This window comes from Epargyreus clarus, unplaced genomic scaffold (assembly GCF_041222505.1).
Source record: "Epargyreus clarus isolate Ecla_fem2 unplaced genomic scaffold, WU_Ecla_fem_2.2 ptg000007l, whole genome shotgun sequence".
Classification (NCBI taxonomy): domain Eukaryota; kingdom Metazoa; phylum Arthropoda; class Insecta; order Lepidoptera; family Hesperiidae; genus Epargyreus; species Epargyreus clarus.
In genome coordinates, this window is record NW_027332215.1 from 10680120 (window position 1) to 10695200 (window position 15081).

The 15081-nt window shown below is 34.2% G+C and overlaps 1 protein-coding gene across 4 annotated transcripts in view; it reads right to left on the reverse strand.

The window, feature by feature from the left end:
- Positions 1-1838: 1838 nt before the first annotated feature.
- LOC140743372 (WD repeat-containing protein 47) overlaps positions 1839-15081 on the reverse strand; it is a 69062-nt gene continuing 55819 nt past the window's right edge. For all 4 annotated transcript variants that reach the window (XM_073074563.1, XM_073074564.1, XM_073074565.1 and 1 more), the window contains 4 exons: positions 14417-14560; positions 12221-12373; positions 6634-6853; positions 1839-5040 (listed from right to left, as the gene is read on the reverse strand). In XM_073074563.1, coding sequence (XP_072930664.1) covers positions 4895-5040; positions 6634-6853; positions 12221-12373; positions 14417-14560 — 663 coding nt within the window. In that variant the 3' untranslated portion in view covers positions 1839-4894. The remainder of the gene's footprint in view (positions 5041-6633; positions 6854-12220; positions 12374-14416; positions 14561-15081) is intronic.

Consider the following 15081-nt stretch of genomic DNA (forward strand, 5'->3'; position numbering starts at 1 on the left):
TAAAGATTTTATTATACAGGGTGAATTTTTCAAACAGGCCTTCAGGGCCAAATCCGAAACTATAAGGATAAGCGAAAAATGCTGAAAGGAGTTACGAGGCCGATTTTGATAAAAACTAAAACTGCATCATTACTTTTTTAAAATAACTTTTTTCCTAGCCGGGAATCAAACGAGTTCATTTTGAAAAAAAATACACCCTCTATATTATCCCACTATCTGATAGTGCTGCTTATAAGGATCAAAATCTGGGAAGTAATGATAAATGTCAAACTAAAAGAAAAGCCTCAATTTTAAGAAAATACATATTTTTTTCATATTAATTTGGCAGTTAAGTTCCCGCCATTCATCAATTTAAACATTTCGCGTATTAACAATTTTTTTGGCTCAATGTTTCAAATCATTCGAAACAGACGTTTTATTCTCCAAGAATTTATATTTTTAAGTCCGACTTAGTTAAGGTTATTTTTAGTACCATTATAATAGATTTAACTTGCTATGGGCGGAATTACGTTTAATACAGATGTAAAGTTGACAATTTGCGAGAATTAGGGATGGCGATTCCTTTCGAAAAAGATCGATTATTGAATCGATTCCAATTGAAGCGCAAAAAATCGATTCACAAAAACATCGAAGCCCAAAGAATCGATTCTCCAAAAATCGATTTTCGATCTTTTCAGCCAAAAAGGGCGAAAATAGCAAATAATGTCTATAACATCAACTTCTACAATATCGACTTTCGATTTTCTAGGGTGAAAGATCGATTCACTGATTCGATCGATTACTGGAGATCGATTAAAATAATCGACTTTTTTGGCCCAAAAGATCGATTCTTCGATTAATCGATCTCAGATCGTCACCCCTAATTCGAATCGAAGTGCTTAGTGTGCCATAAATCGATTCACAAAAATTCGAGACCCAAAGTATTGATTCTCCAAAAATCGATCTTTGATCTTTTAAGCGAAAAAGGGGGGAAGATAGCGAAAAAAAAAGCTCATCAGGAACAAACAACCACTGAAATACGTATCCGTCGGCAAAAAATGTCTAAAACACATTCAACCATCTTCGAAAAGATCGACTTTCGATTTTATAGGATGAAAGATCGATTCACTGAATCAATCCATTACTGGAGATCGATTAAAATAATCGATTTTCTTGGTTCAAAAGATCGATTCTTCGATTAATCGATCTCAGATCGCCATCCCTAGCGAGAATGGCTTTTTCGAGTCAAATCCGAGTGATTACTAATCAAAGAGGTATAGAAAATCATATTTAACGTTGAAACGAAGTTGTAAACAACAAACAATAAGGATTTACTATTTAATCAGTTATCTAGTTTTATTAAAAAATAAATCCTAAAAACGGCGGAAACTTATTTGCCAAAGTATTACTTTCTCATACTAAGCCGTATGGCATGGTCATAACATCGAATAATTAGTTGATTAACCAACAAATTCTTCAATGGTATAACTTATGTATGTTTCTAAAGAATTATACATAAATCATTTGTTATGTATAATCTTTAGGGATTTGTATGCCAATGTATGGAAACATATGTATTTTCTTCAAAATTTTCCTTTTCCTTTAATTTGTCACATAACATTACGTCCCAGAATTTTATCCTTATAAGCGACACTATCAGATAGTGGAATAATATAGAGGGTGTAATTTTTTTCAAAATGAACTCGTTCGATTCCCGGCTAAGGAAAATTTATTTTAAAAAACTAATGATGCAGTTTTAGTTTTTATCAAAATCGGCCTCGTAACTCCTTTCAGCATTTTTAGCTTATCCTTATAGTTTCGGATTCGGCCCTGAAGGCCTATTTGAAAAATTCACCCTGTATACCAGTTATTTATTTAGATCGACTATTAATTTATCTATGTGGTTGTTGATTATAAAAGGACGACTAATCATTGTACGATTAGCGATGTACGGTTGTTATTCTATTGTTATTGAGAACAATTACAATGTAAACTATTTGACTTTGCTATTGAAATGATCTTTCAATTCTATCTCTTCTTTATCTACGACCAAACATATATGTTATTGTTTAATTAATTTTGGGATTGAGTAGGGTATAGAGTAGGTACGCGTTTAGCAGTTGCGAAATTAACCAATTATTATCTGTTCATCCTTGGTAATTAGTACCTTATGAAATTCATTGTAAGGTAACTTCATGTATGAAGCTGGTAGTTAATCGAATTCTAAATGATTTAAGGGTGTGTCCATACTAAGGCAAAATATACAAGAGTAATTTTTAAAAGTTTTTTTTTCCGTCGCCCATCGTACAAAGGCAATTATTTACCCATCGATCGTGGTTTCAATGGAGCATTTATCTAATCGACAAACAAGCTCTTAACGAAATGAGTTAGCGCTAGTCCGCTATCAATTCGCGTAAGTAGCTCTAACCATAAAGTTTTTTTGCTTATTGTGAACACATCCTTTGTATTGAACCAGTCAGAACCAGTATTACAAGACTTAAGAACGTTGATGTGCACTTTGTTTTAAATACAACAAGTTTTGCATTCAAAGTGAATCATATTATTATACTTTAATTCGCCGAACTAAATAAGGAACGCCGAATGAAATGATAAAAAAAAAATATACAGACCCGATCTCTTCAATTACTATCCCTACTATTAAGTATTTTTAGATTTAGTAGACATCGCCTAAGTTTTATTTGCCCAGATAAGTATACTTTTTCGATTCGACAATCTTGATACGTACAAATGGTTATTAAAAATAAAGAGTGCCTTCGATGAATGGAAAGCTTTGGGTAGGCGTATGTATTATTTGACCGAAATAATATGTTTACTAAAGAATTTGTCTAATGACTAAACTAGAATATTCTATGCCCGACTCAAATATATGGGAAGTCGCGGCTAAGACCCTCTATTACATTACATACCTACTGTTGTGACCATACTATCACTGCTCTTACGTCACGCAAATAAATATTTTTGTCGCCGAATTGTATTATTTAAAGCTTTTGTTTGGATCAATGGTCCTATAAAATAATGCCACAGGCATACATACACTATGAGATGTAGTTTTTCGATCGTCATGACGACCACAAAATTAAACGTTAAGATGATTTTAGAAAAAAAAGTTATATATAACAACTAAATTCATTCGCTAACTTTACACCATGATGCGTATCATAAAAACTTATAATAAAAAAAAAAACGAAAATTCAAATAATCCACTTTTCAATTCAATATTTTATAGGGATAGTTTAAAGTACATGTAAATCTATGTTATTGTTCGTTGGCTATAACTATATCTTACTATAGAATAAAATGGTAATTCATCTATTTATTCATTATTATAAAGCATCAGTAGCACATGTTAATAGCACATTTTATGTTTAATATAAAAGTAGTTAATATTAAAATTGTTTTTAAGAAAAACTACCGTCATCAAAAAGAATTCATATTGGTACTATTAATATTATTGAATTATGTAAAGTTGAAATACGTTCATTATTATAAACTATGTACTTAAATATAATAAATCTGATCAACATCAAAAAGACTACAGAGCGGAATAAATAGGTAATTTGTCCTCTCCAATTCCTTTTTTGGTAATTACCTAAGGATTTACAAAACAAAGTAGCTAACGTCAAGTGAGTAATATCGTAAACTTATTCACCATTTAAAAAAAAAAAGAATACTATGTAAATCTTACTGATATACAATTTGTTCATAATGTAAAGATTATTATTAAAAACAAGCAGCGCGCGAGATCATAACCATTCTAAGGTCTGTTGTGACCGATAACAATACGAACGAGTAGATAAATCAAAGGCTAAATCAAAATTCAATACATAAAATAACAAAAAATACTAATACAAAGAATAGAAACCTTTCAAGTTTCAAAAAATAATCGTAACTCGTTAAAACTTCACTCGATTGACTGAACGTGAGATCCATTCTCACGGGACCCGAATGATCATGAGCTCGCACGTATACGTATGTAGGTACATTGTCATATGCGGTAAAGGAGCATTATGGGTGTATTACGAGGCATTAATACTATAATTCGAGAATCAATAAAGGTATTAAACTATCTAACGTTTATTGTTAAGGAAGATATTAGTTAAAATGCTTAATGAATACGTATAAACAAATGTAATTCTTTTTATACTCGTTTTCATCAACGTTCAAATCGTATGATGCACGTGTATATAATATTACAGCGCAAGTTATTATCCAGGCATCAAACTATACTACTAAGAGATTTCCGTACAAAATACTGCATGTATGAACAACGGTTTGCAGAATAACTTCGAATTTGGTTTCTTGCAGTCGTTATATAAATCAATCATCAACTCAAGGCGCAATACGTTAGTACAAAGTACGGTACAAAGTCACTGACTTTGGCGTAACGATTATCTAGCACCGAAATTGGAACGATAAATAAATACGCAAAACGACGTACGATAAAATCGCCGTCCGAATGTTCGGGCGGGGTTTCTGTACGCAACGGGTACGTATCGAAACCGCTTGGCGATCGAGATAGAGATGTTAAAAAATAATCGTTTTTTATTTTAATCGATTATTATTATTTTCTTATAATCGATATTTACAGTAATTTTGATATATTGTTTACAAATCAATTAAAAAAATTACATCGGCACCGGCATGAAACCGTTTTTATTTAATCAAGTTATATGTCTGAACTAAATTCACGATTTTTCATTCGTTGCATAGATACGAACTGTTTCTAAAAATAGATTTAAACACGTAATTTATATAATCGATTTATAAAAAACCGATTAACATTGCTGTAAAAATCAATTATAAGAAAATAATCGATTAAAATAAATCGATTATTTTTTAAGATCTCTAGTTCGGGGGCGATCCGTTGTTTATTGACTAAGTGACGCGAAGAGATCTAGACGGGTGGTATGGTCCACAGCACAGCGGTCTTGTCAGCCGATGTGGAGAGGAACGAGAAGTCGTCTGGGTGCCACCTCGCTGATATCACCTTGTCCGGATGGCGCGCCACTAGGACGCTAGGTAGAGCGCACGTTAAGTCACCTGGGAACAAAGAGAACTTTTTACAAAATGTTAATTTTGAGAATGACTGAAATTTTCAATGTAACGTTGCATTTCTATAAAACCATATAAAGACACTCTGTATACTTTTTAATTCGAAGATCCTCTAGGAAGGACAATGTAGTTTATAAATTTTTGAAGGTGGTAGAACCCTGTGTGGTTCGACTCCAGCGGCACCACCGCCACACCTATTTCTGCATAATAACAGCAGCGTTAGGCGCTGCTGTGTTCCGTTTTGAAGGGCGTTGTAAGGGAGACATACTTTTCCGAGGTGTTCCAGCTTATTCCTCAAGGGTAGCGGCGCATCTGTGGCCGACCTCAGGTAGGAATATCTAATCCTATCTGGGGTTGATTACAGATGTCCATGGGCGGCAGTAGCCACTTACCATCAGGTGGACTGCATTGTCGTCTGCTACTCCTATATTACAACAATACTTATTATTTGTATCTTGTCCTCCACCTGTTATTCAACAATCTTATAGTAGGTATTTAGTACTTATCAAACACATTCAATTTGTTAATCTATGTACTGATTATGAGTCGTCGATAAAATCATGAGAAATACCTAATGATTCGCTAAATATCATATTTCTGTCTTTATGTAGTAGTATGTAGACTAGACTAACAACGCTACGGAAATTACGAAAAATAACTGAATTATGTCAACATCACCCATAAAATATGGCCTATTACATAAACAACCAATTCTTTCTGTAAATAATAAATAATCATGTATTGACACGTCAGAATATTTACACTTAATTATGCGAACGGAACGGTGTTTCATTTCTGGCACAATGATATTTTACGTAAAGATGCGTAAATAATTCACGTACTGATACGATCCATTGGCAAACAAAAACAACTCGAAGTCTCATCGCTCCGGGCCGTGTACGCTCCCTCGAACGCCACGTTAACGTGTCATGACTTGCAACATACATCCGATATTTTTCAACATTCGCTCTCGACTTTAAAAAGTCAGTACGATGGCAGAAATGGCAGAGTCAGCACAAATATTAGATAAAAAAAATACAATTTCGAGGTACTAGAAGACTTTGAGGTTGGACTCTAGAGACATCACCACATCGGCGCTTCTTACAAAACAATAGTAAGAAGCGCCGATGACCGCCCGTTTGAAAGTTGTGATAAAACAGAGATACTTATGTGAAGAGTTCCGACTTAGTCCTCTGGGGTAGAAACGACATTTTTGCCATCAAGGGTTGATTACATATGTCCATGGGTAACAGTAGCCACTTGTAGTTCGCGTCCAACTTCCGCTGTGAAGTTAATGCGCACAGGAGTCAGTCAGAGAGCCAATGCGGTCGAACACAACTATAAGCATATACTCCGTAGCAATGTAAGGGCACACTAACGTAGACAGCAGTACCCGCAGGCGAGAGCGAGCAGCGCACGGGTGCTGGGGGTTCCACACTGTCTTCATCCCGCTAATATCTACAATTTGCTATTGCGACGCGACTCGTTTCTATATTTCGAGCGGACCAACAGTTTGGCGCGGATTCTACCATCAGGTGAACTGCATGCTCGTTTGCTATTTCTATATCAAAAGAAACTCACCCTGCAGATCAGTGAGCACGACGCGGCCGTCGTAGCCCGCGGTGAGGAGGTAGTACGCGCCGGGCGAGAAGCGCACGCTGCGCACGTCGCCCGAGTGCGGCGTGAACCGCTGCAGCGCCCGCGAGCCGCGCACGTCGTGCAGCGCGCACGAGCCGTCGTCGTGTCCGCACACCAGCAGCCGCCCGCTCGGGTCCACGGCGAGCGACGCCACCGCGGATCCCTGTTTGTTTCATTTTTATTATTATACACACTTTATATCACCTGCATTTGTTACTAATAATAAATAAACGATGTAATAAAATCTTGACAGTCAATTTTAACCTATATTAAATTCCACCAAAAATAATATTAAATTGAATGTATACATATTATTATGTTGTTCAGAAGACAATAATATTATTTGTCATTAGAGCTGATATGATGAAGGAGAAGTTGAATGATGGAAATTTTTTGTAGCTTCTAATAAACCTGTTGAATTTCAGCTTATGTTAACTCAATTCGTTTTGATGAGTCAAATATATCGAGAGTAATATGTAAAAGTTGTTTTAAAATGAATGAAGCGAGTTTTCTAGTTTGTTTTTTACTTTTATTTAAAGTTCTTCCTTCCTTCCTTGACATTCCAACTCTCTCAGTTGGAATTAAATTATAAGAATAAATCTGAGATACGCTTGCACATTATTAAACTAGTTCTTAGGCATCAGATGACGTTCTTACTGGAAATTTCTGCACAGCACGATAAGTATGGTATTAACATATAAGTTATATATTTTCCATTAATATTCATAAATGTAGTTATCTCTGATTATAACACATCAAAATAAGTCTAGCTTAACGTTTGTGCATAACGTTGTAATGAATTGAGTAAAACCCATAAGTACTTAAAACAATAACTATCAACCAAAGTGTAAAAGTAAGTGCAGATGCACGCCACGCGTTGCGGCAGAGGCGCAGCGTTGGAACGTTGTCGCTTCAACGTTTTACATACAAATATTCATATTACGCCACACAGCGGGTACTGATGCCACGCCATACGCACACTGGATATATAACTCACAAGACGAAGGTGTTTTATCCATTATGTCAATTTTTATTAATGGTCTGCGACCGTACGTTTGCGTCGTAACTACGTTGCAGCGTCTCACCGCTTCATGTGAACCAGCTCTAACATTTGACATAAAATACACTACATAACTCAATACAATATAAGAAACAAAATAAGCATTATTCGAAATTAAATACCATCGGATTTAATTTTGATGCATTCATTCGTGAACGAATCGGTGAATGAACATTCGTTTGTAGGAGCAGTGAACCGTACCTACGTGGATGCATTGTATCCGAGCTTCGGTTGATGTCACTCATTAATATAAAAAAATGCATTGAATTTTTCGTTAAGAAACATATGCATCATCATCATCATCATCATCATCATCATCATCATCATCATCATCGACCCATTGTTGTCCAACTGAAGAGCACGGGTCTCCTCTCAGAATGAGAAGGATTAGGCCACAGTCCACCGCGCTGACCAAGTGCAATTTGGTAGACTTCATATACCTTTTAGCACTTTATTTTTAGATTTCTCAGGTATGCAGATTTCCTCACGATATTTCCCTTCACCGTTTAAGCAAGTGATCATTAATATTTAATACGCAAATAACTTTGACAAATCCCAGCCTGGAAGTCGAACCTCGGATCCCTCGATCAACAGCCGTGTTTCTTAACCGCTAGGCTATCACTGTTTTTTTGGAAATCCAATAGTAATACTGCTAAAATCAGATCATACATTCTTTACTACCCTAAGAACTTTTCAAACTAATTTTCACAAATTAAAAGAGAACATAGCAGCTTTATACGTCGGTATGTGTTCCGCTAAGTCTATCGAACTGAGATTATCTTCAAAGAAATAATATATGAAAAATCCCTCTCGGATTTTCTAGGTTCCATTGTGTTCGCTTAAAACAGGTCATCGATGAAAGAGTATGCGTTTATATATACTGCTTCCAACGGTTTCTTTGGTATCATCATATGAGTATGAAAAAACACAGCATTACAATACACAAGGAAAAACTGTACAGAACATAACATTAAAAACAAAACATTGAATTATTTATTATGGTACTATAAATAGCAGCAAAAGTTTGAAATCCAATATTGGTTCACTGCTAGCAATAAACGAACATCTGTTCGAACAGAAAGTGCAATAAACAGTGTAGATATTAACTATATGCTGTATTACTGTTTATTGCGGTTTCTAGCTTTAGTACTTTTATTTTATTGCTGAAGTAGGAAATTGGTATGTGCTGTCAACGTGATGTTAAGTAGTAACTTTTGGCGCCAATATATCGAACAGTATAATAATGCCATATAAAATGATCACACAAGTACTAAGTTAGAACGCCTCGCCATAAGTCAAAACTGTTGTAATACTGTGATAAAGAATATGCCACACAGTGTAGCCTACCCTACAGTTTTAACTGTACACCAATAGTTTTTTTGGAAGTTCTCTCAGTTCTTAGTTTAGGCTCGAAATCTACTTTTTTTTTTGTATTAGCATTAGCATCTTGCTAGCGGCATCTATTTGCTTCGTTACGAATTCCATACACTATGGAACCGAAGATGTAGTCCGCGTAAAACTACTAGTCCACTCTGAATATAGAAATGAATCGCGTCGCCATAGCAAATTGTATGACTACACCTGCTCGCAACAACTTCAGAGCGGACTAGCATTTTGGCGCGGAATATAATAGTCAAGTTTAAAGAGTAAAGATGGCATTAGTGGTGGACCATTTCGGCCACTGGTCGTCGACCGGCGGTCGATGTCTGTTTTCGCCTAACTTGTGTAGTGGATTAGCATTTCCATACTAGTTTTTAAATACTATATTGCTAATTTTATTTGACATAATGTTTGATATTTCATTTGTTTAAAACTTTTATAACTAGATGATTTTTACCACGCTTTTATTGGCTTGTATGTAACTGAATTTTTGAACTCGATTTTTACCCACTTTGAACGGTCTGATTAATTTAAAATTTTGAGCAATTATCAAGAACCGATGACAATACATGATTTAATAATTTTATCCCATTTTCTTCATCGAGATCATCAGGAATTAGGATTAACGTTTTCCTTGTGCGATTTTGGCATGGTTTTAAGTTCTTAAACTATAATTATATTGTTTTTAATTTTCTCCCTATAGTGTATTAATATTTATGACTATATTTAATTAATACAAAAGAATAAAAAGATAAAGATGTAGATTTACTGTTTTTTAATTAGATTTTTACAGTTTTCTACAGTTTTTTTCAACCATATCTGCAGTTTTGCCCTATGCTGGGGTTGGCAACCCTGATGCCACACTAGAATCACGTGGAGTTTGTATCACATTTGCAACAATAATCATTCACTCAAATTAGTTTTTGCATATTCTAGAAACCATACATGCGTTTAAAACAGCAAACATAATGAATAATACTAAACCATAATAATTTAACTATCGGCCAAAGTAGAAACAACTTATAAATATTTTAGTAATCTCGAATTTTTATACGAAAGAAAAATTCTCATTTTAAGTAGGTATACGGTTGAGTATGATTCATTAGAAGAAACTTTCAGAGTGAACCTGTCCATAGAAATGTTGCAACGTACGAGCACGTTCTTGGTTCGCTCGCTGATATTAAAAGCGACTGCATAGGTCATAGGTCAATAGACAAAGCGAATACTGTACGATATAGTGGAAAAGTTGGCAAATTAAAACACGACCGATGACTGCAAGAGCGCACAGAAATTTCATATGCGATACATACCTTTGAAAGCGTCTATGTTCAAGAAGATGCGAAATAATTAACGATACACTTTAATGGCATTTCCATTGATTTTGAAAGACTTTTAATTTGAAGTAAAGAATGTCGTATAATATTAATTAAATTGACATCCCGTGCCAATTGTTGATTACAACAAAATAAGTACCTTTCGAAGCATTAATAAAACGTATCCGGATAACTAAATTTTCCTCGGATTTTTTCGGACTCCTCGGATTTCCTCGGAAAATAAAACCTATAGTCCGATTCATAATTAGGTGTCCAAAATGTAAACAAAGGTGTTGACCTATCAAGAAAATATGTGTCAAATGGCGGTTTCTTATTTTTGACAATATTAAATTATTACATCGATAATAAAATGATAATCTAAATAAAATAAAAGCAATTCACATTTTCCAATATTTACATTAACTCAATTTCATTTCATACAGTAATAATAATAAAAAACAAGATTTATGAGAGAAAATTAAATTGTGATAATGGTCACACAATCGGCATCCAAAACATTTTTTGTGCCGCCATTTTTAAGTTTCGTAGTTGATATTATTCATTTTCGTGATCGTGATTGAACTCGAATTTTTTCTAGTTTTCTTAGCGTGTTTTTTTTTTTATTTGTGTGCAGTTATTAAGATTTTGTTTTATGTTGAATTTTGTGAAATTTCTAATTTCTGTTAAGGTTTGCAATACCTGTAATCGAATTTTGACAATGACCTTTCTTTGTTTACATTTTGGACACCTAATTATGAATCAGACTATAGCTAGATCGATTTATAGCTCCTGAAACCCACTGCATACTAAACTTCATGAAGATCGTTGGGGCCGTTTCAGAGATTTAGATTAAAAATATATATAATAATTGTTCTAAAGGTATTATAAGTATAGCTTTACGATATAGATTTATTTTTAAAATATAGATACCAAATTCAAAGACACGAGAAGAAATATTTAAGGAAAAGAAATGAAAAATATTTCAATAATAAAATTGCTAATAATAAAACGTCAGGCGCTTCCTCATTCATCGTAATATTTATGATTTTATTTTACTTTGAACTACATTTTCATTTTCTGTAATACTTTTATTAAAAATGTATTTAATTTGTTTTCATTTCTTGAGTAATGAAATACGCAGATCTCAATAAACATAATATACAACACAAGTCTGTCTTTATTAAGCGCCCACGACGTAATTAATTGCAATTGTTGATAATGTTAAACGTCAACTATTGCAATTAATTGAAATTGATATGGTAATAATGAAACATTAATGTTTAATATTCTAGATAATGAGTCATGCAGGTTTTGTAACTGCTAACTTTAGTTAAGTTTTACAATTTAGAATCGGAAATATCAATTTCAATCTGATCTTCGAACTTTGTACTTAAATGAATTATCTTCTTTGCAACGGGTCTAATTACATTTTCAAACGTTATTACTATGTATCTAGTATGTTTAAAACTATAATTATGTATGCTTTATTCAAATCGACTGACATACATAGTTATTTTTTCTCATACAATTTTAAAATTATCCCATGCTTTTACAGTATCCACTGTGTATAGTTCTAAAACTGGGGGTAAATACCTCGCCCAGCAAAATATCGCTATTTTAGTGATAAGGCCGCCAATTGTACATTAGTTTACTTTAAAAATTTGTATTTTTAACTTTAAATTTGGTGTACAATAAAGAGTTTTGTATTGTATCAGTAATAACTTGACAAATAACACACGTGGAGCTGGAGCTACTTCAAGCTATACAATTCACTCACCTTTCCAGGTCCTGTCGGCGCCGAGATGACGTTGACGCAGCCGCCGGTACGCAGGTCCCAGAAGCGAACGGACTTGTCCTGGCTGCCCGACACGAACATCGCCCCGCCCCAGTTGTACAGCGACAGCACGTGGCCGGAGTGACCGCTCAACGCCTGGTACAAAATTACCACTATTATTTACTAGTTTTTACGCACGGCTTCGCTCGCAAACAGAGATTTTTATTTATCCCATGGCAATAGTACTATTTTCGGGATAAAAATAACCTATACACTTTTAGAAAGAAAGAAAGAAATATTTATTTGTGAAAAAAAATCTACTACTATAATATTATGTGACTTAAATAATATTAAACATAACTTTCACATCAGAACATTGCTTTTCGTAAACCCTGACAACGTATTTACAAATTTTTCAAGTGAACAAACAAACAACAAATAAAGTAAAATTCGCATTTATAATATTAGTTATGATTACAATGTAAACAAAAACTAGTTACGCAACTTCAGTTTGCAATATCACAGCGTGAGAATTTATTGCCTCGAGGCTTCTAGGCTGAATCCGTTCATTTCCATTTGTTTATCAGGTCACCGATGACCATTATTTACCATTTCAGTATACCTAAATTGAAATGATAAATATTCTAATGATGAAGACAATTGAAAAATAATATGATATGAACAATTAATACCAAATGCATAATCACTTATTGACAAACACCAGAAGCTTAAAAACATACGAAACATACAAGGTACAATTTTATTTTTAACACGCTTTTATTAGCTTGGGTTGTATGTATGTATGTATGGATGTACGTAACAGTAACGGAATCTTTGAACCCGATGTCTACCCACTTTGAACGTTCAGTTTAATTCAAAATTTTGAAAAATTATCAAAAACCGATGACAATACACGATTTTAATAATTTTGTACCACTGCCCTTATCAACATCCTCAGGATTAACGATTTTCGATGCGAGAGAAAGCGCCTTAGGGAGCGTTCAGCCTTAGGGGAAAAAGTGTGGGGTTCTTTTCGAAAATTGCTAAGTGGAGCACTCCACGCTTTGTTCACAATTATACAATTTACTGTTCCTTAATTGATTCCTAGATTGAAAATTATTTTCTACTTTTTAGTTGATTTTACCATAAAAGCGTGTTGTTTAGTTTTTTGAACTATATTTATTCTAATTAACATACTACTACTGCAGTAGCAGTATTTTAGTAAATTGTTACAATATCTTATTTGAAGTTGATTACTTGCTCTGAGTAATATAATCACGGGCACGTTGACTGAATACCTGTTGACTTCACCTCAAATCATAACTGACTGTTTATGATCTTTATCTTTATAAGCCCGAAGAGTTAATCTCAACGCCGTAAGCTTAAAGGAACTTTTCGCAACGCCTACTTAAAATTTATAAGCAATCTCGCATGACAGCATCTAATCCGGCGACTGAATTTTATTCAGCCTCATTACGTCGTACCCTTATCTGAAACTAACGTAAAAGTCAACTCATGTGATTGAACCTTACATTAAAATATACCCGTCCATTATTTAAGTATATTATAAAACAAAAACACGATTGCTTAAAAATATAGTCTATGTCACTAATACGCTTTAGACGAATCCAACGACTTTGGCTTGGTTGGTTTGGGCTTCAGGGCGTGCCAAAGAATGAGACATACATACATTCATACATATGCTCGAAAAAAATTACCCACCGCGAAAAAAATACCCACCGCGGTCGGATAAAAATAAAATAAGTTCATATAGTTCTGAATACTGATACTTCTATGGGCAACTGAAAATATTATTTATAACTGTTAATTAAATTTCAACTAGTCCTTTGTTTGCCTGTAAAACAGAAAAGCTAGCAGTAAAGTCTACTTTGGTAGCCGAAACTAGGATTTATACTACAAAATATATTTCAAATTTCAAACACACTCCATGTTTCAATAAGCTCAACTCGTATATTAGTTTTCTAATTAACCTTAAGTAAACTGGCAACAGGGAGCACGAGAGTACCTTATATATAAAATTCTCGTGTCACAATGTTAGTTACCGTACTCCTTCGAAACGGCTTTACTGATTTTCACCAAATTTTATATGCATATTTAGTAGGTCTGAGAATCGGCTACTTTTTATTTATATGGCAACACAACATTTGCCGGGTCAACTAGTAATCACATAAATTTTACCTGGAAAGTCTTGCCCGTGGCACAGTCGGTAACATATATCTTGCAGTCGCCGGCACCCCCGCTGACCAATAAACTCGTCTTGTTCGATGTGTCTTCGATGAAACACACGTCGCGCACCGTACCGTCGTGCATAGTCAACTCCACCTGTCGAAAGTATTGTAGCGATAAACAAAAGGGAACTTAGTAGTTTCGACGCTGCGATCTGCGCCCTAAGGCAAAAGGCCATAAGGCACGGAGAGTAAGTGAAACCTTGACGACTGTAGGAAAGTTAAATGATGTTGTAATTTTCTTTGAGCGTAAAGAGTTCTACGAATGAGATTTTTTCCTAACAATCTCTATCCACGTTTGTAAGTCAAAGGGTTTGCGTAGAAATACACACTAACTCCTTTATACAATAATGATAATTACAATAAAGTGGGTCATACCTAACGATACGTTGGTAACATTCCAAAGTTACTTGAAGAATTATTATCGTATGATAATTATAAAATATTAACACTACAAAAAATCTCATTCAGTTATATGAATTTTAAAATGAAAATTACTGTATAGAATTAATTACAGACCTGAGCTTGAACCCTCCTATGACATCGTCAATTAGTCATATCTAGTGAAATATCTCCAAGAGCGGTTATATAACCAGGTTAGTTATTTACATGATTATA